The following is a 25,047-nucleotide window of genomic DNA, read 5'->3' as shown; positions in this document are numbered from 1 at the left end:
TGTAATCAACAAGCCTTCGAAGAAAACTGTGAAGAAGAAGAGGAAATATGGAATAAATAAATACATTTAGAAAGGAAAGTACATATACGGTGACACATAAACAGTGTGTCTTTACAACTAAGGAGAATGTATCTTGTGGGAGCACAACAGGCAGCCAATTGAACAAAGTAGGCATATTATTCAGAATTACCAAAAAAATCTTCGCTATATTTGTCGTCTTAGTAACATTACTTATTTGATTGTAATACTGTGAGTGCGTACAGGTGCAGTCCTGAGAATGAAACAAAACTTAGAACATGTCCTCTCAGATTCTTAGTGTATTGTAATATTGTCGATGTCAGACTTGGCTCTTAAATATATTTGTTCATTAATTAATTTGTCAGTCCACAGAAATTTTGTCAACAAAACAAAAATCGTTGTATTCAGATTATTTTCTGCATTTCTCTGGCTCACAGTAACTGTATAGATGTTTCCTTTGAGTTTTGGACCATTGGACCGTCTGAATCTGCAATAGTTTTTTTTCAACTTTGTGAATGGGTTAAATGATTAATGTTGGAATTTGTCGGGAAATGATCTGTAGATTATTCAACATTGTAATCACTAGCTGCAGCCTTAACAAAAAAAAGTGCTCTACCTTGGCCCAGCTCAGCTCAGTGGCCATTCCAGCCATGGTCGACCAGGCTTCCTGCCTTGGAGATGCAATGCAGTATTGAGCTTCTCCATCTCTAGAATGCGTCTAAATATAAGTCCCACCACAGCACATTTTGTATCCCTATCACTGGGGTGTTTGATGTGCGTTATTTATTACTTTGCACAATGACACCAGGCCCATGCCCCTTTGGCATTTGACACACACAGGCAGGGACAAGCAATGCGGGGTGGGTGTGTGAGGACATTTTGGGATTGACGCACCTCAAGTAGACACTAGTTTTCCTGTTTATATGTTCTAGGTTGATAAACTGTAGTAAAGTGGGAAAAGTCATTTTTTTAGGTATTCATTGTTCATGCAATAAAAGTTCTGTTCATTTTCTCTATAGGTGATTACAAGACTTGGTTGTGCATTTACAGTAATACTCTTGGTTGAGTAATCAGTTCAGATGACTGTGTACTTAACATCACCTCTAACCCTCTGTAAAACCACAACTTGTCTTCTCCCAATTTCAATTTTACACATAAACAAACATGGAATAACATATTAATTAGTGAACTTAATAGCTGCTAGTGTGGCATTTTTTGCCATTTGACGGACCAGGCTGGCTGTTTCCCCCAATTTTTAGTCTTTATGCCAAGCCAAGCTGACTGCCACCTGGTAGTAGATTCATGTGTCACAGAGAGACATGACAGTGGTATAGATCTTCTTGTGTTAGCCTCAGCCTGAATACTAATACAATATATCTGAAAATGTTGAACTGTTCCTTTAAGAGAGTTCCATGGGGCACTGCTGTAAAAGTTTGCCAATTATGAAACTTAACCTTCTGCACCACCTCAGGGTCAGCTTTGTTACATAAGCTTGTTGTTCTATAAATATCAGGAAAAATTCATATCACTGTGTTTTGTATTTTATTTGGAGACACATCTACATCTATTGAGCTTATCATTAAAAGGAAATTTCTAATTTCTAGTTGGGAATCTATGCGTCAAATATGCGGTTTATTTTTGAAGTTCAATCAATCCTGACTCTAGCTTGCATGTAAGCAAACTCTTTGGGCCTCAGCAAATTTGACTGTGCTGTTTCAGGTATTGTGGGTCGCAGGGCAGGACACAGCGTTAGAGCAGGTTTGGATATGACACAAAGCCAGCTCAGCTCTTTGTGAACTCTGAGAGAGTACTGAAAAGATCATGAGCTTCGTGACAGAAACAGGTGAATCCAGCTCCTGTCTGTCTGTAGTGGGTTTTTTCCCCCCCTGTTCTATCCTGCAAAGGGAGGTAAGCAAAGCTACAAGCAATGTCACCAAGCAGGGGTGATGGTGGTGGTGGGGGGGCCTCTCTGCTGAGCCAGGAGGACCCTGTTTACCCTCCTCTTACCACCCCCTTCCCTGACCTGCTGACAGCTGCAGATAGGGGAGATAGGAGCCTGGAGCTGTGAGCAGGACAGGTGAGAGGGGGAGGAGTCGGGAGTACTCAGTCAGCAACAACAGCCCTAGGACACAAAGATGGCGAGCTCCTTGAGACCTGACTCTTAATTAATATCAGTTCTGTGGACGAAGTGGTATAGCCTAGCCTTTGATTACAAATTGCAACAGGCACACAACCAGAAAACTGTCACTTAGGGAACTCTTCAGAAGATGGCAAATTGACTCTAAAAGTCTCCTCCCTCCCCTTTAGACGTTCACCTCTTCCCTCTAGAGTTACACAGGATTTCCCTTATGCAGAGTTCTGTTGTGTGGTCCATTTATGGGGCAGGGGGCAAGCTACGCCCCACTCTTCGTCCCATGTTGATGAATGGGTTCTTTGTGGGCCTGTGGAAACAAGCTGAATCACTCCATCTACCTCCATATGGCCAGGCCTATACATCTCCTGTAGCCTGGGGCCACAGTGAACATCTGCCGCTTCTAGGGTGCACTTGAGCACTGGGCTTCTCGTGTACTGAAGCACCAGCTCGACAACGCAGATGTTCCTGTCTATCGTTCAACTTTCATTTTTATTTCTCTGCTTCATCTAAGCCAAGCTAAACTGACGCTCGTGGAAAATAGTCCCTTGCAATGCTTTGTCTATTTGATATTTACTGTATGTTTGTGTGTGTGTGTTGTATGGCTGGTGTCGTACTTGGCAGGTTGGGTTTGTTTGACCCATATCTGAGACGCTATGCGTAAACAGCCAAACTCCATGGCTCTGCAGTTTCACCTTTTAACTGATTTGTTTTGTTCTGAATCCTGCTGATGAAGTGAAATGTCCTGCATGATGACTCTGTCTCCATTGTAATAATAGGCTCCATCTTTGGGATCTTTTGACACAGCACCAGTCTCTCAAGCCCAGTTTTGGATTTTTGTAAAGAAGTGACTCCAGCCATATCATCGATGATGCCCCCCCCCCCCCCCCCCCCCCCCCCCCCCCCCCCCCCTTTCAACTTTTTCTTTTAATTAATTTTACTATGAAAACTGTCAATGCTCAGAAACAGATAGTGACATTTAAAACCACATGTTATCCATTTATGCAAAAGGTGGTCAAAGGCAGGAAGGTGAATTCCTGTGGAAATAAAGCTCCACAAGGACTAAATTAAAAGAGCGCATTGTGCAAACGTTTATCCAGGCCCTCCACCCCATCAGGGGAGATTTAGGAACATTCCCATTGTCCTCAGTGTCCACTCCTCACTTGAGAGTGACTGATGGGTAAACGCCTACCTGCATAAAGGTGTGATTGATAGCTTAGCTCAGGGTTGTGCCCTCAGGTATGTCTGCTAGTTGGTTGCTGTGGAGTTGTGTCATGATGGTGCATAAAGTAAACCTTCCTGTTCCAACCGGGGCTTTACCTGAAAAAAAACTAAATTATCTGAAAATTGTTTCAGCCTTTCTGTGCAGTATTGTGTCACTGGTGGATAGGCATGCTCTGATTTGAAGAGAGTTGTGCTTCATATTGGCTGTATATAAGGAACCAAAGGCCGCCTGAAAAACTCATCATGACTGTACTGTATATTGTCTTGGAAAGTAATCATGTCCATTAAACAGATTTATAGTAGATACCCTGATCAATAACTGCCTAGATTTCCTTGGTATTTAAAAATGTGGCTTAAACTTCTCCATTATATGGCCTGCTTTCATTTAGGAATGAAACCATGTCAGGAATAATAATAAATATTTTTGTGCAATTGGAATAGCATGTGAATGCACATAACTGGTGCCTTAAAAAAAATGTTAAACTCAGACTTTTAGATAAATAAAAGTAGTTCAGTTTAAGATATATCAATTTAACAATGAAATAAGAAAACACGACATTTCTTTTCCTTCCCCAAACTGCGTAAGACTATGTCCATTTTTATAATGATAGACTGCACTGTGAATTACTGAGCATGATTTTATCATATTATGCAACGTGGCAGAATGACTGAGGTCTGTTGAAATAACAATAAAGCAAATGTTTTTCCAGGGCAGACAGACACTCCACTGATGGGGTGTCAGAGTAATTTCCTCTTGTCTGAGAGTGGGAAGCAGCCTAAACGACATTCCAGTCATAATCCATGAGCCATCTTTGAGCACTCAGAGGAAATATTCATATGGCCTATTATCACCCACTGAGCCTGATGATAACTTACAGGCATTAAAAAGTTGCTTTACTGTGAGGGAAATTGTATTTCAGCAGCCACATATTTTATCACATGCTCATGCTCACGCACACAGCCTACTCTCTGGCCTGCCTCAATAGGGTCACCTCCGAAAACATCATGCTCAGCTTTTCTGTTACGATGTCTCCTCTCCCCCACAGATGCGAGAACTGTGTGGAGATGCTGTTCGTGCGCGGCTCGGGCAACTGTGTGCAGTGCGACACGCCCCTGAGGAAGAGCAACTTCCGCGTGCAGCTCTTCGAAGACCCGACTGTAGATAAGGAGGTGGAGATCCGCAAGAAGGTGCTGAAGATGTGAGTTTGGGGGGGTGGGGGGGTGATGGGGGGGAGTGAGGTGCACGGCTCTGTGTGTTTATGTGTCACCTCAAGCCGCCGCCCACTTCTTAAGCTACCTTTGTCTTTCTCATTACACTGTTTGTTTTGTAGACAATGACTCTCCCCAAGGGGGGCTCAAACGGGAAAAGTCTTTCCCTGCCAGGTTTTTACTTCGCAGCCCCTCCCCTCCCCTCCCCACCCTCTCTCTCTCTCTCCCTCTCATCTGTTCTTTAATAGCCCCTTAATTGTCTACTAATGTGTGCCTATTAGGCAGTATGCAGACATGGTTTTATAAAATGGTTTATTTAATGGAAGCTATTAATGTCAGTGCATATCTGCTTTCTTCACTTTTCTTGTTGTTTGTATCATGAGTTCTGTTCCTCCTCTGCAGATACAACAAGAGGGATTTTGACTTCTCAAGCCTGAGAGAGTATAACGACTACCTGGAGCAAGTGGAGGACATTGGTAGGGGCACTGATTGGGGGCGTCCTCCTGAAACAGAGGGTAAAAGGGATGCTTACTAGTCAAAATAATTTCTCCTCGACTCTGGCTGTATAGGTTGATGTTTAACAGCCACCCGTGTCTGCCAGGGGCATGGATCAGAGAGTAGCTCTGCCAACACTAACTCATCTTGACTGGCAAACCACCATGGACATTTTGCTTAGACGTATTGAGAGAGTTGATTGTGGTGTGGCCAGTCAGTCTTGCTTCCAATTTGTCCCAGTGGCCAATCCTATAATATGTTAGTGGCTTTACTCTTTAACTGTGGGCAAAAAAAAAAGCTCCAGTGGTCTAAGTTTTATGTTTGGTGCAAAGATTTGCACCAGTGATTTTATTTGTTTACTCAAACCTAACCAGCTTTGCTGTTTTTAATCTTTAAAACAACACATTTTTCCTCTTTACATTTCCTTTTAGTGCATCCGAGCGAATCTGTTTCACTTAAGTTTAGAGAAATATTAAACCCTCCCAATTATAGCACCATTCCTTCAGATGGAAATGTCTTTGTTTCTTGAACATCATTTTGTACACTTAGCTCCTTGATGGCTGAACAGTGATTTGTCTCCTCTATGTAGTATACAACCTGACAAACAACCTTGACGTGGAGAACACCAAGCTGAAGATGGAGCAGTACCAGAGAGAGCACAGAGATCTCATCCAGAAGAATAAAGCTACACTTGTATGTACCAAACATGGATAATGACTTAACTGATCACTATAGTGTGATATTAAAATGATTATAGGATTTCCTTAGGGAGGTCAGACTGTATAGTCGAGTACAGTGTGGCTTCTTTGTAGCTCACAAGTGAATCCTTATGCAACTTGCTCAACTTTTTGCTAACCTGTCTCCTCCTCAGACCCGAGAGCAGGAGGAGCTGGAGGAGCTGCTGTTGCTGGAGCAGCAGGGCAATGAGCAGCGGAGACTGGATGTGCTTCAGGATGAGCAGAGACAGCTGCAGGCCAAGAGGAAGAACAAGCAGGCTCTGCTGGATGAACTGGTGAGAAACACACATGGGCTGCATGTACAAAAGTCCACAGAACCGAGTCTTGTGATGCAAAAAGACAAGCAAAGTGCAAGTCACATTATGACAGATGCTTGACATACAGACATAAAAACACACACACCCTCAGCCTCAGGGTTCATGGCTGTGAGGTCATTAAGAGCTTATTACCAGTCATTGTGCTGCAGGCTGCATTGTTCTCATTCTGTGATTCCAAAGCCTTTTGGCTCCATTGTGTTGAGCTGCAGGCTTTGGAAGTGATTGTTCCTGCAGAGCGGACTGCTGAAGGACCATCATAGATAGCAGGCTAAGCTGTGTATTTGTTTGTTTAAGGCACAGGGCCTGTTGACTGTAGCCAGATGAGCTCTGCTCTCACCCCCTGGGGGAACTCTCCTGAGCTCTGACATCTGCACGTCCCTGTGGCAAGAAAGCTCACGAGCATATGCCAACACGTGTATTTGGATTTGGATTTCTTCTTTGTTGCTATTTCCTGGAGCAGTGGTGAACTAATCAATTATATACACACTTCTTGAATATTGCTCTCATCAAATGTAAACACTGAATTTACATTGTGTCTGCAGGCATATATTTTTTTATTCACTAACTTCTTTCCCCTCAAGATCTTTGTAAAATGAGTCACATGTTAACCATGTGGTGTCACAGAATACAGTATGTAAATTGACATGAGTACTTCTTCAAAATAAGTGTCACCCACACAAGTAAAGGTTGTCAATTTTTTGCAGTCAGAGCAGAACCTATTAGTTTTAGCCATTAAAAGGCTTTTGGTTGATTGTTAAATGCTAAGACACCTCTAGACTGTCCCACCATCGCTGTCCACCCTATCAAAAATGTCCTACATCATCAGTGAACAACGTGTCCAGCCTTGTGCTCTTAGTTCACTGTGCTTGGCAACACTCCACCGGAGAAACTGAAATGTCCGACCTTGCATTTAATGGAGGTGAAGGCGGCCCAGTGCACTTGAAGCAGCGTCCCCTGCAGTGCCACAGTTTTGTTCATATGGCTTGCATCAATAATGTGGCAGCTAGCCTGAAAGCATCAGTTCTCCTGTTATCCTGGGGGGGGGGGGGGGTGCGCAGCGCATGTGTTTTCATCTCTTCTCAACATATGACTGTTACATGAGAAGAAGTGCTCAATATGTGCAGATCAGCTGCTTCTGCCGAGCAGAAAAGTTTCTGATAAAGCACTTTATCAGAAACTTTGAACAATGACCGGGGTAGAAAACTAATTAGAGATCCAAGTTGAATGATAATTGTCAGCACGATTGCATCAGCTAACTCTTGTTTTTGTTTTCTCCACAGTAATAATATTATTTAACTTTCACATGTTTTTCCCGGGTCCCAGTTTGCGACCGACTGACCTAGATGAGCGTTCCAATAAAAGCTCAAATCTCATTTGTTTCTCCAGGAGCAGTCTCAACTTCCTGCCACCATCTTGCTTGCCCAACACAAGGTCCGAGCTGCCCAGCTGGAGACACAGATAGAACAGCAGAAACAGACAGTCAAACCTACAAATCTATTTTCAACTGGAATCCACATGGTGAGTGCAACAATTTAGGCATATCAACTCTTTTTCAGGGATATTATATGCAACAAAGGTTCCCCAGCCGGGACACAAACCACGGACATTGGCGTTCTATGCAGTATGCACCTTAATCATTAGGCTTCTAGATCGCTCACATCTTTTGTATCTTGAGTGACAGTGGGAAGTAATTATTTTAGTTTTTGAATTGCAATAATCAACCTATGCAAATGTTTTGACCTTAGAGATCTTATAGAGATTAATGAGGTGGAAACATTATTTCCCGAATTTCATAATTTTGCTGAAACTTTATCTGACTGGGCTTGCTGTTTTAGGTAAAAGCAGAGTAAGCTCAGTGAAACACACCTTCCTATTGAAGATTAGGTTTAGGGCTTCTATATTCACAACGAGCCCGTGCAGGCTTAGGTCACATGGCTGCACACATCAATCCACTGGAGGTTAGGTGGTTTTTGAATGGTGAAGGTCATAGTGTGATTTTTTATTTTTTATTTTTTTAGTTCAGTTCTAATTTAAACTTTATGTGGAGGGCTTGTTGACAGTAGAGTGGTGTTAACAGCCCAGACCTTCAGAGAAACCATGTTGGTCCGTGTCTGGTGCTTCTTCAGTGTGGAAACAGGCCGTCACCCTTTCAATCATGTCATCACGTTTCCTCTGGGCAAGTGCTGTGACCTACAGAGAGAGCATGTGGGCTCAGGGCTCCGGTCATTCTGAGCTTGCAGCTCTGTGCTCAATAAGTCTGGAGAGACCTTCCGCTTGGCTGTCGTTCAGGTTTGCAGTCGTTTATTTTCATTTTACTCTGATGAGATAGGCTGTGTCATCACCCCCACTCCTTCCACAGCAGCCCTCATGAGACATGGTTGTCTTCCCACAGTTCAGTGGTGCGTGGGAGAGATATCTGCTTAGTACTCACCTAGGCTCAAGCTGTATGTTTTGACAGACTCAGGTATAACCAAACTTTATCTTTTACTGTCTTTGTTTGACTATCCTGCCCATTGTAATGTTTCTTACTTATTATTTCACCAAGTGGTAAAAATGATAGAATCCTGTAAAAATCTATGCAACAAAAAGCATAACTTTACTCATTAGAAACCAGAGAGACAACTTTTAAAATTACCCAAAACATTGAATTTATCCAAATGGAAGATGTGGTACGCTGAATCTTCCCCCCTAAAGTTAAACTTGCTGATGGAGAGAGAAACTGTAAGATTATGTTGCTCTTGGCTTCTTTTGTGGCTGTTTTTCCTCGTGTCTTTCTTCCCACTTCTCTTCATCCTCCCGTCCCTGAGCTCCTGTTGGTGGAGCAGAGCTCTCACCATGCATCTGCTGTGTTGGACGGAGAGACTTGAGTCAGGGGAGTGTGTGGGTTTGGATTTCCCTTCATCTCAGAGTCCATAAGAGTGACTCCTGTTTGACTTGGTGCGGTTTCAGCACAGAGCGATGGATTCCTGCAGATTGCTGGAATTCGTTTATCTGCTAGGTTGTGGTCCCTTGTTCCAAGCAGCGTTTCAGTTTTTCTCCAGCAGAAATTAGGGGAGGCAAATGTAAAAACACATTTCTAAAGCCGGGCCACTTTAGTATGATGCGAGTTTATAGTTATGCTGATATGCACTTCTTTCTTTAGTGACTTCATTTAGTGAATTGATTTGACATTAAAAGGTTTTGATAATCTGGCATTTTTGTCAATTATCAAACAAGAATGCCAAACATTCACTGACTCCAGCTTGTGAGGTTCGGATCACTTTTTCTCTATTTTATAATAATATAAACAGAATATGTTTTGGTCAATAAGTAATTGTATGTAGAAGCCAGAGTATCAGGAAAATCCTTTGAAGCACGTACATAAAGGAGAAACTGTTCTATTGTGACAGTGATGAATGGAGAGGGAGCTTATTCATTCTCTTCTTTTTTTAAACTGGATATTTTTGATGATGTGCAAGTTCACCAGTGACGAAGGCAAAAGTTCATTGTGCCCCTCCCTCACCTCCCCACCACCACCACCAACTTCCCTGTAGCACTTTAGCCAGCTGCTTTGCCCCAGGCCAAGGTGAGCCGTCACTGGTGGAATGACATCCTCCCTGTCTTTGTGCTGTCTGATCCGTGGAACGTGAGGATGCCAATTCTTCTTCAGCTTCCCAATGGCTCCGGTCCTTATTTAAAGAGTGATCTAATGCTGCATCTAGTTGTGTCATGTTGTTTACTGGAAACATTTGAGGGGACATCTCAGCGATGCTGGCACAGCTCTTAGCCTGGGTGATTTTCCAGGAGTTGAAGACGGGGACTGCAACTTTGATCCTTATTATTCTGGTTGTGTGTTAACATGCAGTCAAATGGATGCTTAAGGAAGTTGGCCGATCCTGAGGGAAAGTAGTCTCGGTCCAGGTGTGATGTGGGGCGGGATGGGCCTGGTCTTGCCTCAGGAATGGTCTGAAATCACTCGCCTAATCCCTCACTTTGTAGGCACTACATTGAACTAAGACACACACACATACCCATGTGTGGGTACTCTCGCACATGCTCTTAAACGCACACACTCACCTAACCCAGTCTGAGTAAACATCCTTTGAAGAATAAAGTGTCTTTTTAAAATAGAGGTCCACTGATATCAAAAGAGACTCTGTGTGTGGGAAGGAGTCAACTATTCGCTGTTTAAACAGGTTGCTTGTTGTTGTCTGACACACAAGACCAGCCCCGGTGCGAAGCATGATGATGAGAGTCATCGGCACCTGCTCTGTCAATACACAGACATGAGTTGTGGGTTATCAGCATGTGAATCGTGTCTTGTTTAAGCATTGCATGACAATTTTTTATTGTTGTTGTTGGTATTTTAGCTTCCACTTTGTTTATGCCTATAAAGTGATTCTGTTTTCTGGTCCAAGTGTATGAGGTTAGGATTTGTCCTCAGCTGCTGTCCGGTCTCATTCCTGAGAGCAGTTGACCGATGGGGAAACTCTCCACCTTGGGACAGCTTTCAGCTCCACCTTAAATGAATGTTCCCGGTTCCAGCACTGCTGTGGCCCAATCCACTCCTCGCAGGCAGCAGAGCAGCTGACATACCTGACGAGGCCAGCATGGGTGCTAATGAAAGCGGGAGGCACGCGCGCGCGCGCACACACACACACACACACACACACACACACACAAACACACACACACACACAGTGCAACTCACACACACAGTCAAATGTGGGTGGAAAGTTTATCCCTAAACATAGATGTGAAGATGACAGAAATAACCCCAGGTTCTCTCTGGCTTTATTCCATTCTTCACTTTGGCAGTGGAATCTGACAACCATAGAAAACTCAAGCACCAACACACACACACACACACACACACACACACACACACACACACACACACACACACACACACACACACACACACACACACACACACACACACACACTCACTCTTACTGTGAGCTTGTTTGCTCAGGTCTGTTTTAGTTGGTTAAGTTGTCCTCTACAGTGACCTCTGCTCTTTATTCGTCAGTGCAGGCCGAGCTCTGCTGAAGTTTATTCTGGCAGACTGGCCTAACCTGTTTTGCCTGGAAGTTTGTCGCTATATACTCCCCGCCGCAACTCAGCCTGTCAGAATTTGTCAGTATCATTAATTTCTCTAATTCGTACTCTTAAGACAAATTTATATCTTTGTTGTTTCTAATGTTTACATGTACAGATCTTTCACAAACCAAAGATGGTATGTTTTATGTGAGAGAGAGCATAACCCTTGCCCTTTGGCCTTTCCTTTTTATTGGATTGTTGGCATGTGGGTTGATAGCTGCAAGAGCGTGGGGAGGGGAGGGTCAGCTCAGGTGGTTAAGAGAACCATCAGCCCTGATTGGCACCAGCACATGTGGGCATTCACACGTCTGCCCCTGCCCCAGGCTTGGCCCCGTTTAGGCTGGCCTCAGCAAGCCTTGCCCGTGGGCAAGCCGGCCTAGCCCAGCCCAGCATAAAAAAGGAGTTGTCAGCTTTAGGGGCTTTGCACTGGGGCAGCTGCCACTAGTCAGGCGGTTATATTTAAACTTGTAAGGAGAGGGGAGGCACTATGTGGGCAGCAGCTTTTACACTTGCTACTTGCTGCTCAACGGGCCAGTAGGTAGCCCAAAGCTCTTTATCCGTACAGAAGCACTGGCAGTGCCAGGCAACAAGGTGAAAGTGAAGGCTGGGGATGGGATGGCACTAGGCTGGCCCTTAATTAGGTTTATTAATTTTATCCCCTATACAATTTTGACCACTGTTTCCCTGTTTAATTGTTGTCATTATCACCTTGTTCATTAGTGAAGGTGGACTCCCTGCCCTTGGGGCCCAGCTTAAGATAACTGTGGCTCCCAAAAACCCTCGGGAACCAAATGAGTGTTTGTGGTTTTGTGTGTATTTCTGTGGATGTGGTGAAGAGGTTAGTCTGTGCGTGACCTTGATGTGTCCAGCTGAGCTGCAAAGTCAGGGGAGAGATGGGCGGCCTGGAGACTGCTGATGATTGTGCAGTGTGTGTGTATATGTGAGGCACATTTTTCGTGTGGTGACCCACAATATGAGATTTTTACCATTCAGCTTTTGATCAGGATTGGGATTGTTGGACCAGTTTCCTCTCCTGTTCAGTTTCTCTATTAAAAAATGTATAATTCAGCACATTCCAGTTTTTCAACAAAATAAGAAAAATACAAATGTCTAAGGCATAGGAGTAGTTCAGCAGCATTAGTGAGCAGATGAAAAGCATGTGGTGTTTAGGTTAGGTAAGAAAACTGTGTTGCATCAAAAATATTTAAAAAAAAGTTTTTAAGGAATAATTGAGAAAAATATAACAGGCTCCTCAATGATAAGGCTCCAAAATTAATGAGCACCTATAGCAAAAACGAAACGATCTCATGTTTTTAATAGACTTCAGCACGATGTGTGCTGTGCCTTAGGGGCAGACCTCTCATACCTTAAAAGTAACGTGACATTTACAAGATCCCTGTCCCATAAAAGTCACATGAATGTCCGCCGCATCACTCTGTCAGATGGGCTAACCCCCCCTAAGAGGCATAGAATGCTTGACAGCACAAGCCAACACACCTGTCCCCTCCACCAACATGAGGGTGGGCACCAGCGACTGCTTCACTTTAACTTTTAAAATGGTCCCACTCCTCGACGTCCAAGCAACTGGACCAGTAAGAATCTATCTAGATCTGAGGTTGGACGCAAGAGGATAAGAGGAATACCCCCTTCGGCACAGTGGTGATTTCCTTAAATCATCCTCCCTGCAGTTTTATTAAGATTGATGGACCCCAGAGTTTCATTTTAGTGTCACAGGGGTATTATAAGAGTCTTAAATACAAGCTATACACAAACTTGAAAGCATCGCGAGGGCACACATAATTTTGCATAGGTAGAGAGATGGGCCTCTGTGATGTGAAAAGCAGATGTTTGTGTTGGCTCTTGCATTGCTGTTGTTCCAGTGTCCCCTAGTCCCTCAGTCATCTCTGCTCTGCTGGGCCCGGCTGGGGGTCCACACTCTCTCCCCTTCTGTTGCTTTCGTTCACCGAAGCATTTGCAAAACAACATTCAAATGCCGTAATTCACACAAGATTTTAATAGGATGCGATGGGTTCACAATTGAAAGTGGAGGAGGACAGCTCTGCGTTACCTGGAAAGTCTGACAGCTTGTCTTGTATTAAAGCAGTTAAGATTTAGTACAAATCTTTAATTAACTAAATTTGTTAAATTCTTCACAAGAGCAAAACCTTGTCTTGTGTGTGCATGTATTTTGATGTGATGGGAGTCTGTCAGTTTTCAAGGTGCCCTTGCAGAGGAATGCAACAGAAATGTATGCACTCCAAGGGTTGGCTCTGCTCTGTATCGCTAAAAGATTTAATTTACTGCCCTTTAGCTATCTGCAATTCCCCATTTGCTGCTGTCCTTTCCTACCTCTCCAACATCGTAGATTTTTCCTCTGCTTCCCCTCTACCCCATCGTCCCAGTGCGTCTCTTTGATTTGTGCAGCAAGGGGAGTCAACAGTGCTGAAAGTCTGAAAGAAGATGGATGGAGAGACCGAAAGGAGTGCGAAAGAGAGTGAGAGTGACGGGGTATGGGTTTCATTAGCCTGTAGTGGGGCTCCACTGTGTTGGATGAATGGATGGGATAGGACAGGGGATCACTGGCACCTTGGGGTTAAAGGTTCAATGAAGTGAGGGTTGTAGTATTTTCTGTTTTAAAGGAAACCGTTTAAAAACTGGGCAATGGGCTGTAATACTAACATACTTTGCTGTTGCTTTTTCCTTGTTGTACAAATGACCAAACATTGGTACTAGTCAGATTTTGGCTTCCTTTACAGTCAAGGAGCAGGAGTTTGATGCGACCAATTTGATTACTAATTTGGTTTAATCAAGAAAAGTTAGAAAGAGTAATATTCCACTTTTTGCAGTTTCATAAACATAAGGGCTACGCAGCAAAATAGACATGTTGTTGTTTGAGTAGATATTCAACTTCCATTATGTCTCAGCTGGAAAACCCCACTCTCTTACTTTTAATATACTGCCACTGTCACTACCCCTGCCGCTCCCCCCACCTGCACCTCTAAACCCCTGCAAAATGCTACAGGTTTAGGGTCGTTCTGTTAAGGTAGTTCAAAGTCCTTCTGGGAAATCACTGCATGTGTGGTTTTGTATTAAAAATTCCAATCCTGTAATTGATTAGTATAATTTTTTTCCTTGTGTGTATGTATCTGTCATACGCTCCGGCCTGGTTTGCGCAGTGACCACCGTGTTGTGGTTGGCTAAGAAACTTTATCCATTGCCACCTCAGTGTGATGCTTTTTCAACTTCCAGCCCAGCCTCGGTTGCTTTATTCCCCGCGTGTGCGCTCGCATTGGCCAAATGCATGTGTGAGGGCAGACAGTCCGGACCACATGTTACTCGTTTAGTTTGGTTTTCATCAGCTTCATTCAGTGTTCTGTTGTTTATACTCCCCTCCCCTTTACTCTTCTCTTTGCTTTATCTCTTTTAAGTTTTCATCTTCCCCTTTTTGTTTCTGTTGTACTCTCTAAAATAGTCCCCGTTTGTTTGGACATCATCCTTTTTAATTCCAGGTTTGTTTCATGACTGGCTCGTACTCTTGAGTCTCATCAGCTTTAATGCTGGAGAAAACATTGTGGTCTGAAGCTGTGTGGAAATTCCCCTTTTGATGGCAGAGCCCCAAATCCAAAAGTTCTACTGTGTCCTTAAGAAGTACCATAATTTGCACTCGATCCCCATGGTCATGAGTATTAGGAACTGGAGTAGCCTGACTGAAATCTCAACTTTTAGCAATTATACATTGAAGGGGTTTTATTGAACAGACTACAGTTTTCAGTCCTTGGCCATGCAAGGCTTATGACTGTCGGAGACCAAACAGGATAACTTTTGTAAGCTGAAACCTGACATTCTGATTCACCTGGGTGGGATGGATGTTCTTTCAGATGATTCCAATAAAAGACAATCACAATAGCAAATTATCATAGCTAACAAGGCAATTCCTACACATATACAATTTTATTAATTGATTTGTCTTTTGCTGTCATGGAAATAGCCAATAGTCATGTTTAATCCAATGTGTGTGTTTTGTTATCGGGCATTAAATTTTCTCATCAACCCAACCACTGTTTTTCTGTATGACGTTAATATTCATTTCTTCTTGTTCAGAATTTCATCAGTAATAGATGTTGAGTTGCCGACAGTGTATTGACCACAACAAACATGCCCAGTCATTGTCCCATCAAACCAACTGTGGCGTGAAAATGTCGTCCGACAAAACCAGTCTGTCAAGAACCGTTGGTTAATGCTGCAGTTTGATTGACATTAAGCCTTTTCCAAATTGTTTTTCTCTTTGTCATTCTGATCATGCCTTAGCTGGAGTTTCCATTGTCGCCTCCATACCAAACAGAGACAATGAAGATTATTGTCCCTTGTTGAACGTTGTCTCTCTGTTGTGTTTTTTTCTTTCAGCGTCAGACGGTGTCTCTCGTGGCTGTGCCCAAGGTAGAGGATGTGCTGTTCCACTACAAGCCTCTTCACGTTGAAACCTACGGACCCCCAGTGCCTGAACTGGAGCAACTGAGCAGAGTCGGGTACAAGTTTATTTACATAATCTTACCTGCACATTTGGTTCCTTCAAGGCATACACTGACTTATATTTAAATTCAACATTGACTTTAGAACAGTTGTTGAGTTGACTGACAGTAACAGGTTCATTACTTCCTTATATGTTCTCTATAAGTTTCCTGGAGAGAATTATGTTATTTGGGGCCAAGAATGTTTTACGATATCCGAGTCAAAGATCAGTTAAGATTAGTTAGCTCTGTCAAATTTAAAAAGTAGGTGTTGATTTCCAAAACCGTGTAAATATTGAGTAACAAATAAGCTGACCTGCAGTACACCCACTTGAACACTCTTTTTAAGTAGTTAATTAGAATTAATTGAATTCAAAATAAATCAAAAGAAAACTGTATCGGTTTACATTATAATTGGAACCAATTTAAGGAGTTGATTCCAGGGGCCTTTCTATGAATTAGTCGCTCGGTATCGGCTAATTTTTTTGGGGAAACTTTATGAAACTGTGGAACAGGTAAAACTTCAGTCAATGTTTTTTTTTTTAAATTCACCACATAGTTACAGTGCATTGTAAAGGTTTTGGTGTCATGGTTAGAGAGCTGCTAGAAAGTCGGTCTGCTTGGGAAGCCTGGCTTGTCTCACTTGATTCTCCTCTGATTAACTGGGAGAGTGAGAGCAAATGAGGTGGAGGAGGGCTGTAAGAAGGGGGGAGTGAGAGAGAGAGCGATGGGAGAGAAACAACAATCACCCTGCCACAAGCCGCCACAGTGCCTCTGCAGGAGCATCCATTAACACACACAGGAAGTTCTCTCCCCGACGGCCCCTTTGGGCCAATCAATCCGCGACGCCATTGGTCCAGTCCTCACCGAATGTAAGCTATCCATCAGACAGCCCAGCGCCCGGCCGTCTGCACTGCATCTGGCTGGCACTAAAACCTGCCCACACACTGAGAGCGACCTGCTTTTATTGGGTGATAGTAGCAAAAGGGGGTCATTTTCTTTTTAGGTGAGCTCATTGACTTTCACCACTGCTTCACCCTGACAGTGACCTTCATTTGGCTGAGATGTGCGCATCTGAACATTATGTCAACATTTCTAGGATTAGGGTTTTTCAAGTTTCTTTGTTTTTCAGATAAAAGGTGCTACTGACTTTTTCCTAATTACCTGGGAAAGTACCTACTTCAGGTGGTATGTTTTCCTTAAAGGATTGCAGGAGAGATTAAGCAGAACAACTGGCACTTATTTGCATTATGTATTCAGTGAAGTGCTGAGGTCCTACTTCTTTTGGCCAGGCTGATCAATATGCAGATGAAACGCATCTGACAATTTTTGCCGCATGCTGGAGCTCAGAGGAGATAGGGTGGGTGGGGGTGTCAGCAGTCCAGGGGTCCAGGAAGACCGATGCTTGAGAGGAAGGACTCCACAGAGATAAATGAGGTTCAGTTCAGGAACACCCATCTCATCGCGGGGCAGTGTCACAGAAAAGCCCGTTCACACAAACAACAACTCCCAAGACGTAATGTGCTTTAAAGTAAAAGCGAGTACTAGTGCCGACACTTCTGCACAGCTATGTTAAGTTTTTGTGCATGCAAGCTCACATAAACATAGACTCTCAAGCTCGCACTTACACATGATCGCAGACGGTGTCCTTTAAAGCTTCTGTACATTTTCTATCATACACACTCACACTCACCCCTGTTATTGCAGTCTCAGCATTTTTGCCACAATGGAACATGTGTGATGTGGTGAATATTCACAAGTGTGTGTGGGGAGGAGAGAGAGAAGGCAGACTGCGTTGAGAGGGTGAAAAGTGAGTCCCCTGTGCAGAGCATTGGACTCTAGCTCCAGTCCTATGACCTGTGAAGGGAATATGCTTGAATGTGTGAGGAGTTGCTGATTTGCCTGACCGTGGATGAGGTGAAAGGCACTGAGAGGGGGCAGGTACTTATTTTAAAACAAGGCTGTTTGTCTTGGTCAAGGCCCACGGTGACAGCAGCACCATTGGTCATTTGTCTTGGACACAGCCAACAAGTGAGACTAGAGAAAGAGAAGTGAGCCAATGCACCCTCCCTGGAGCAGCAACCCCCCCCCGGGGTCTCTGGATCCGGTCCCTACCATGGGATGTCCAGTCCACACAGAACTGACTGGAGCCATGTTTTTTCTTTCAACTCACCCTCCTCTGTCTCAGTGTCTGTCTTTTTCGCCTTGTCCCTTTCCCCCCCAAAAAAACCGCAGGAGTGCTTTAGGGCTGCCAGGAAAAAGAGGGGCCACGCCTCTCTCTCTCTCTCTCTCTCTCTCTCTCTCTCTCTCTCTCTCTCTCTCTCTCTCTCCCTCTCCCTCTGTCAGCTGTACCTGAATAAATATGGGCTGAGCTGTGCGCTTATATTAAAGACAGCTGCCTCAATACTGGAGCAGAGTGAAGGCTGCATGTTCCAAAAGTGCCCATTCAGCCCCCACCCCTCCTTCACACACACATTCATAACCAAATGTTCCTCCCCTGATGTGCATAGGTGCTTATGATTTACCACGGAGGATTGGTCCCTGACTGTGTGAGGTTTCTTTAAAGGCAGTATAGTGCTGTCCATCTCGTTGACTGGCACACCCCCAGAACCATGCGTGAACCCTGAGAATTATGAGCAGACTATGAATGTAACACTACTGCAACCAAATGTCCCTCCATGGCTCTTTGCTTTTATCTTGAACAGTAAAAGCCTTCAATAAACAAAATCAAAGTAGAAGTAAATAGTGCTTTGGAGACAGAAACAGAAACACATGATGTTTATGTTGACATGGCAGTGACATGAATCTCAACACACAGCAGCCAGAGACTTCAGCGGTAGCTGATTTAACCCCCCGCCTCCTCTCAGCGACTCTGCATTTGCTGATGGACATAACCTGAATGGAAGCACGTCCAGACAACAAAATAAATTGCATAAATGAAGTCATGCCCTTATATTATAGTTACAATAAGTACACAAGTTCATGTAGACTCATGTTGATTATTTGGATCAATTGTGTTTCTGTGTGTAGGAGCAGCTGGGTCCGAGTCTGTTCTCTACAAGAATCCTTTTTGAGCTCCGACTGTATAGGCGATGAAAGACTGACTCGGATCTTGGACAAGGACAAGTCATTTGGGGGGAAAAAATAGGGGAAAGAGAAATTGGCTGCGGAGCGTTGAAGAATTTGACTCAAACCTCAAGTGCTGACAATGAAAGCTAGCCAGAATAGTTGTTTGTGTTGGCACAGGTCGCCCTGAAATTAGCCCATCTCTTTCTGACAGAGGTTGCTCAACGCCAAATGCCAGTGTGTATAATATTTTGAAATTTTGCCTCCTCCCCCACTCCGCATTGCTTGCTATAATTGGTGGAAAAAATTAGGTCTTCTGTTGGGAGTGCTCGTCACACGTCCCTCTCTTGTCGGTGGGGTGAAGGGGAGCAGCTGAATGAGCAGAGTGTTTAGTCTGGAGTTCTTCTCCTGGGGATGCACTTCCCTACACAAGGAAGTAGTCCTCAGAGGACTTGGCCTCACCAAAACAGATTAGCTCATGTGTTAAATAGCAATAGGTAGTCTGCTGTGACCTTATTCCATGAACATGGAGGACAGCCCGTCGTTTTCATCCCCTGGAAACTTCCTTTAAGTCCTCATTTAAAATGACTTGATCTTTTTATGGGCATAGCACAAACACATGCTCACACACATAGAGCAGCTACATTTAACGTGTACTTAAAGGACGCCTGCTCACTGTTCTGGTTGGGAGCCAGGGGTTAATGGGTCTTTGAGTGATTCTCTCCCCATGCCTCTAGATTTCCAAGCATCCCTTGGCGTCTGAGTGTTTATGTGAATGGTGTGTGTATCTGTTTGTTTGTATGTTTGTTTGTGTGTTAGCTTATACTGCATGTTAAGTGCTTTGATGGGAGGGAGATATCCAGAGTAGTCAGTGGTGCCATACAGCCCTTAGTTCCTGGCAGTCGGTTTTGCTAACCTCTCCCTGCCGGGCTGGGCTGACTCCAGTTCTCAGCTCTCCATCTTTCCAGCTCTGGATGAGCCGCGCTGGCCAAGAACAGTACCAGTGACCCTGGATTTGGCTCTCGTCGTTTGCAGGACCACTAAACATGGTCCATAGAGTACTCTTGAATCCATTTCTGCCATCACTAAATTAGAGTATATGAGGTTTGAATTGCATACAAATCATTCTTTCCTTTTCTGCTTTCCCCTCTCGCTCTGTGATGAAAGTGCAAGTTACCCATGATATTCCTCTTTTTCACTGTGTGCGCAGAGAACTCCAGAGGAATCTCTAGAAATGGCCATGAATAGCTTTTCCGTGTATCCCAGGTTCTCTGATCCCTGCAGGGCACATATCCATCTGATGGGCCTGCAAGGGGGAAGGGATCAGAGGTCACTGACCGCAGGGAACCTGAGGTGCAGCACCAGAACGTCAGAGTGATCAGAGTGACGGGAGCAGAGTGATGGCACCTTAGAGAGATGGGTCTCGTATTCTGGGCCTCAAATAGCCATGCACTCACACTCTCTCACACAAACGCAGCTTTGATGCCTAAGTTATGAGCTGGAGATTGAGGCGCCGGTTAGCATGACCTCAGATGAACTCCCTTAAAAGCAGCGGTCTTTGATCTACTTTTACTACTATTAGATAATGTCTCAACGCACATATTTTGCCCTTGTTCCGCCAATTAACATATTGTGTGATGTTGCCAAATAGCACCATTTATGGGAATGGTTTATTTGGCTCTTGCATAACAATAGGGATTTCCCGTAAATATTTTGGGGTTGCCACCATACCCAAGACCTGAAGCTGAACTTGGTCTCTCAGATATCTGATATCCTCCGTTCTTCCATGCGACACACACTCACTGCGCGTGGCAGTGCCTAATGTTACCAGAGCCAACATAGCCAGCAACGAAAGACATCAATGCAGTGCTTGTCTGATGATTTAAGTGTTTCCATAGCTTCGATTGAAAAGCTTGACTGCAGATTTAACATTTGCATAGCCAAAAGAGAGCGCAGGCAGTATAAAGGTGTGGAGTCTCGAGTGCAGCTATTTGACTTGCAAAACCCTCCGTGTCAACAGGATGCACCGTCTTCACAGCACATTGCCATTGCCTTGCTTTGGTATCCCGCTTCTTGTACTGTGGGCGCTTTCTTTCTTCGTTACTAACTAGATCAGAAATAGAGTAGAGCGTGGCCACTGTCCTCCAGCCCCCACCCAGGCCATTATCCTGTATGTCTCAGTAAACAGACCATTAACAGACAGAGCTGGTGGAAGCCAGATCACTATTGTTTTCTCCTCCCATAGGTCTGTGCAAATATTGATCTTCTCTTGAAGTACGAATCAAAATAAAGCGCACGCTGTAGTTGACCAGAGGCGTTTTACTTGTGGGTGAGTCATTTCTGACCCAGAGAGCGGGCGGAAAAGAGGAGAAGCGCCACAGAATGACAGAGCAGGAGGTGCATTTGTCTTTTGTGTATTCTGGTCATCTGAAAGAGGTCTGCTTTTAGTGTTATTGTTTCCTTCTTGGGGTCTTGTGCCAGACAGATCAGCTGTCTCTTCCTGAGATGAACCAAGGCCAGGCCAAACCAGGCCATTGCCAGTGAAGGACACCCGTGAACAGGGAACTCCGGGGATAACCGTCTCTCTCTTCCATGTTTATTTGTGTCATAGCCTAGAAGAGGCAGGGTCAACACCCAGCGAGGAGTGAGGTGATGTCTCCTGACTATTTTAACACAATGATTTGTGTAGAGGTTTGCAAAGAAGCCAAACACTGTCTTTAGGTTTGCATGCTGCAGGGTTGCAACTATGTATACACAAACTGACCTTGTGTGTGTTTCATACAAACACCCACAGCTCTGTGCCTCTCCTGCTCTTCCCCCTTGGGCAAAGGGCCTGTCAATGTACATGGGGATTAGCTGGCTCATTTTCCCCCCTTAAGAGCTGTAGAAAGAAAACAAACTCCCGTCATGTGGAGCTTGACTGTGTGGACCTGTCATGCACGCCTCATGCACGCCTCATGCTAGTAGGTACTTTTTCTCTATGATGTATGAATGATCGCCCTACCCCTCCTCTACCTTTACCTGCCTTTTTGTTTTCCTCTGTCCCCCCTCCCTTATGTGCTCTTTTCCCATCTTTCTTCCTGATTGAAATCCTCTCCCCAGTGCATGAGGTGCATCAGTAACTGATACCTGTGGAGGCAAACCCCCCCCCCCCCCCCCCCCCCCCCCCCCGGGAAAACTCTATTCTTCCTCTCTGTATCGGTGATGTTACATCCAACTGTCAAGGCTCTTCTGCCGTGTGTACTTGTATGGGTGTGCCTTGTGTTAGCAGCCATTCACTGGGCAGCATATGTCTTTCCATTGTTTACGGCCCCATTTGGTTAACGACGACGCCAATGTCATGTCATTAACCTTCCTCTCCGGTCCAGTTTGCCTCAGTCCTCCTTCCTCTACGCTCTCCGGGGGGCAGAGTTATCAAGTGGTAGCTCAGGAGACAAGAGAAAGATGCTCTCTGTATCAAGTGGCTAGCAGGGTGTGTGATGCCACTCCAAGCCCCAGGGCTGCTGCGGATAGGTGTGAAACCAGTGGCCAGAAGCCAGTCAGCCAGCCTCTACCGCCCCCATCAGGTTAGACAGAAGAAGTGCAGGACTGAGACACCAGTGAGCGCTGGATGAGTCGATGCAGGTGACACTTGGAGCACAATAGGGCTTTATCATAGGCACCTCTCACAATTCTGTCTTCCAGTAACATAAAACATGCGTACGTCTAATCTCGTTATCACGATGCCGACAAACTGCCGTCTTGAGAACAACTTATAGATCGCTAGTCCCTCTACAAGAGAATGTATTTCTATAACTGTCAATGTCAAGTGTCACCCATAGCTTCTGTTAACACCATAAACATGTTCGCCCCTCTAACTAAGTGTTAGTGATACCAGCACCCCGTCCTCCACCCGTTTAGGATGCGGAGCGACAGACTCAGCCCGTCGGTGGTGGTGATAAGCTACCTGATAACAGATGAGTCTGTAGACGCGTCATGATATGACGTAGCTGTACTGAGCCTCCACTCCACAGTACAACTTGAATTAATCTGCTGGACAGTGGGTAGGCTAATGGTTGAGGATCTCACACATACACACACTCGCACGTCCCAGAGGAAGCTGCGTTCAATGGAAGAGTGTGACCTATGGCCCGTGGTGAAGAAAGACCACTGTTGACAGATATAGTATACCTGTGAGAGTCCTCTGTGTTTGGCTTGTCTGCGGGGGTTTTGTTTCTAGACCGCAGCATGGACCAATTCACACATTCTCCAAGAGTAAAAGTTCTGCTCCGACGGTTCGCCGTTTGTATCGATACAAACAGCTCCGTCCTTAGATAAACATGTATCCGCACACGTGAATTGTGTAGACGCACACGGGGGCATAATCACACATCGCACTTCCACACAATGCGCTCAGTGTGCTGTGTCTCTCACAGCACAGGGGTACATTTTCTCTCAGGGTAGAGTTCAGGAAAGGAGGGGCAGATGGGGCAGCAGTGCTGTGAGTGAAACCGGAGCTGCCTGAGGAATGCAGGGGGTGTTTTTGGAGGACTGGAGTGGAGTTTGGGGGGTGAACAGAGGGAGGGGAGGAGGAGGGGGTGGGGGGACTCAAGGGGTAGGATGGGTGATTAGGGGGTGACAGCTGAGTGCTGACCCCTCTATAATGACAAATCATCTGGCAGGTGTGTGTCCCGTCCCCCCCCCTCCACCGGCCACCATCATTCCCAGGCCAGGAATCCTCAACCACTGCCGGAGTCAACTGCTAAAGGAAGACTTCCGGACACTAGTCTTTCAGCCTCTGTTCAGATATAGCCAGCCTTATGCTTGTTAGTCGCCCTCTTTGAGCACTCAAACACACCAGTCTAAGCTCCTGCGCTCTAATAAACATAGGTAATGAGGCTCCAGTCCTTGGAGCTATCTCAGGTACGGTAAGATTTATTGATTTGTCTTTGTAGGCATATTTTTTCTTTCCTGTGTGGTTTCAACAGAATACAAAGTTTCATCTCCCCAACTGCCTGAAAGTCAGTGTACCCTGTCTGAGTCGTGAATCATGCTGACGTCAAGCTGAATCCAAAAGGCCTCTGATCCTTTGTGCTGTAAAAACAAATACTGACCCAGGATTAAGTGAGGGACTGCTGTGAAAGTGGACAGGTGAAACCTGGTCTCAGGTCTGTGCTAAGACTTTAAAGGAAAAATATACGAGGCATTCAGAACTAATTCATTCTCTGAGAAAATCCTGTTTATTCATTCATCATCGATGGAAGTTTTCTGTTCCATCGAAGGAGCCAGTTGAGCTTCTTTGAAGTTGCTCAGTTTTGAACATGAATGTTAGGTCTTCATGTATGAAACCAGCCAAACCACAGACAGCAGTTGTACAGTGAGTGCTGTTCAAGACGGATTCAGATTTCTCCATTGTCTTGTGTCTCTGCTCTGCGGTTTGAATGTTGATTAAGTGTCTGCCTGCTCAAATAACCTTTGTAGTATTACAGGCCTCTTTTCCATCAAGCCCGGGCTTCCACAGCTCTTCTTAATCCAATTCCAGCCAACACGTGGAGTCTAGACAAGAGCCCCAAAACAATCTGCACCACCATCTGATATCTACTTTTATTCTTTCCCCCTCGGGAGTCACAGCCTTGCAGCTATTTCCCTGAAGAAGCCGAATCCCCCCCCCCCCATTTCCACAGCAGCATCGCTGATCCAAACACAAAGAGGAGCCACACATTCTCAGCTGGAAATCACACGGAACCCGCCGGAACATTTCGCCACTTATCTTTTCACTTTGAATTAGAGATGGGGCTCTGCGGTGTTTTCCAGGCAGCGGGAGCGGGGAATACTTTGGTTGTCCTGTCAGGAAAATCTCAGACTGTTTATTAGCATTAGCAGGAGACGTTGCCCAGGTATTAAGAGTTCCAGACTCAAGTGGAAAAATACTGTTAGCGCTCAACAGTTTTGATCCAGCTGCACTCGGATTTTTGAAAGAGAAAGCCAATATCACATGGCCTGAGTAGAGGTTGAAAAAATAATGCGAGCACTTCATCACGTAGTTTGCTTTTGAGAATATATACACTCAAAGGATTGTTACAGCAAATCTTGCCCATTGTCTATGGCGAGGGATGAGATGTTCGTCTGAGAAAAAGGTGGCTAAACATATATCACCACTCTGATTGTGTATACTAATGGAAAACCAGTCTGATACACACATTGTCATACTGTTTCATTCAGTTGTCTTCATCACCTGCACTAGTCTCCCCCCCCCCTCCCTCGAGCGACATAATGGGCCA

General features: G+C 44.7%; 1 protein-coding gene across 6 annotated transcripts in view; it reads left to right on the top strand.

The window, feature by feature from the left end:
- The window catches only part of mnat1 (MNAT1 component of CDK activating kinase), a 58,542-nt gene that overhangs the window by 30,900 nt on the left and 2,595 nt on the right, over positions 1 to 25,047 (top strand). For 5 of the 6 annotated variants that reach the window (XM_047337551.1, XM_047337550.1, XM_047337552.1 and 2 more), the window contains 6 exons: positions 4,420 to 4,572; positions 4,985 to 5,097; positions 5,667 to 5,770; positions 5,949 to 6,089; positions 7,518 to 7,649; positions 15,618 to 15,739. In XM_047337551.1, the coding sequence (XP_047193507.1) occupies positions 4,420 to 4,572; positions 4,985 to 5,097; positions 5,667 to 5,770; positions 5,949 to 6,089; positions 7,518 to 7,649; positions 15,618 to 15,739 (765 nt within the window). The remainder of the gene's footprint in view (positions 1 to 4,419; positions 4,573 to 4,984; positions 5,098 to 5,666; positions 5,771 to 5,948; positions 6,090 to 7,517; positions 7,650 to 15,617; positions 15,740 to 25,047) is intronic. The other variant, XM_035609724.2, reaches the window with a different exon arrangement.

The sequence above is a fragment of the Scophthalmus maximus genome, chromosome 15 (genome assembly GCF_022379125.1).
Source record: "Scophthalmus maximus strain ysfricsl-2021 chromosome 15, ASM2237912v1, whole genome shotgun sequence".
Classification (NCBI taxonomy): domain Eukaryota; kingdom Metazoa; phylum Chordata; class Actinopteri; order Pleuronectiformes; family Scophthalmidae; genus Scophthalmus; species Scophthalmus maximus.
This window is presented reverse-complemented; position numbering and strand designations above follow the sequence as displayed.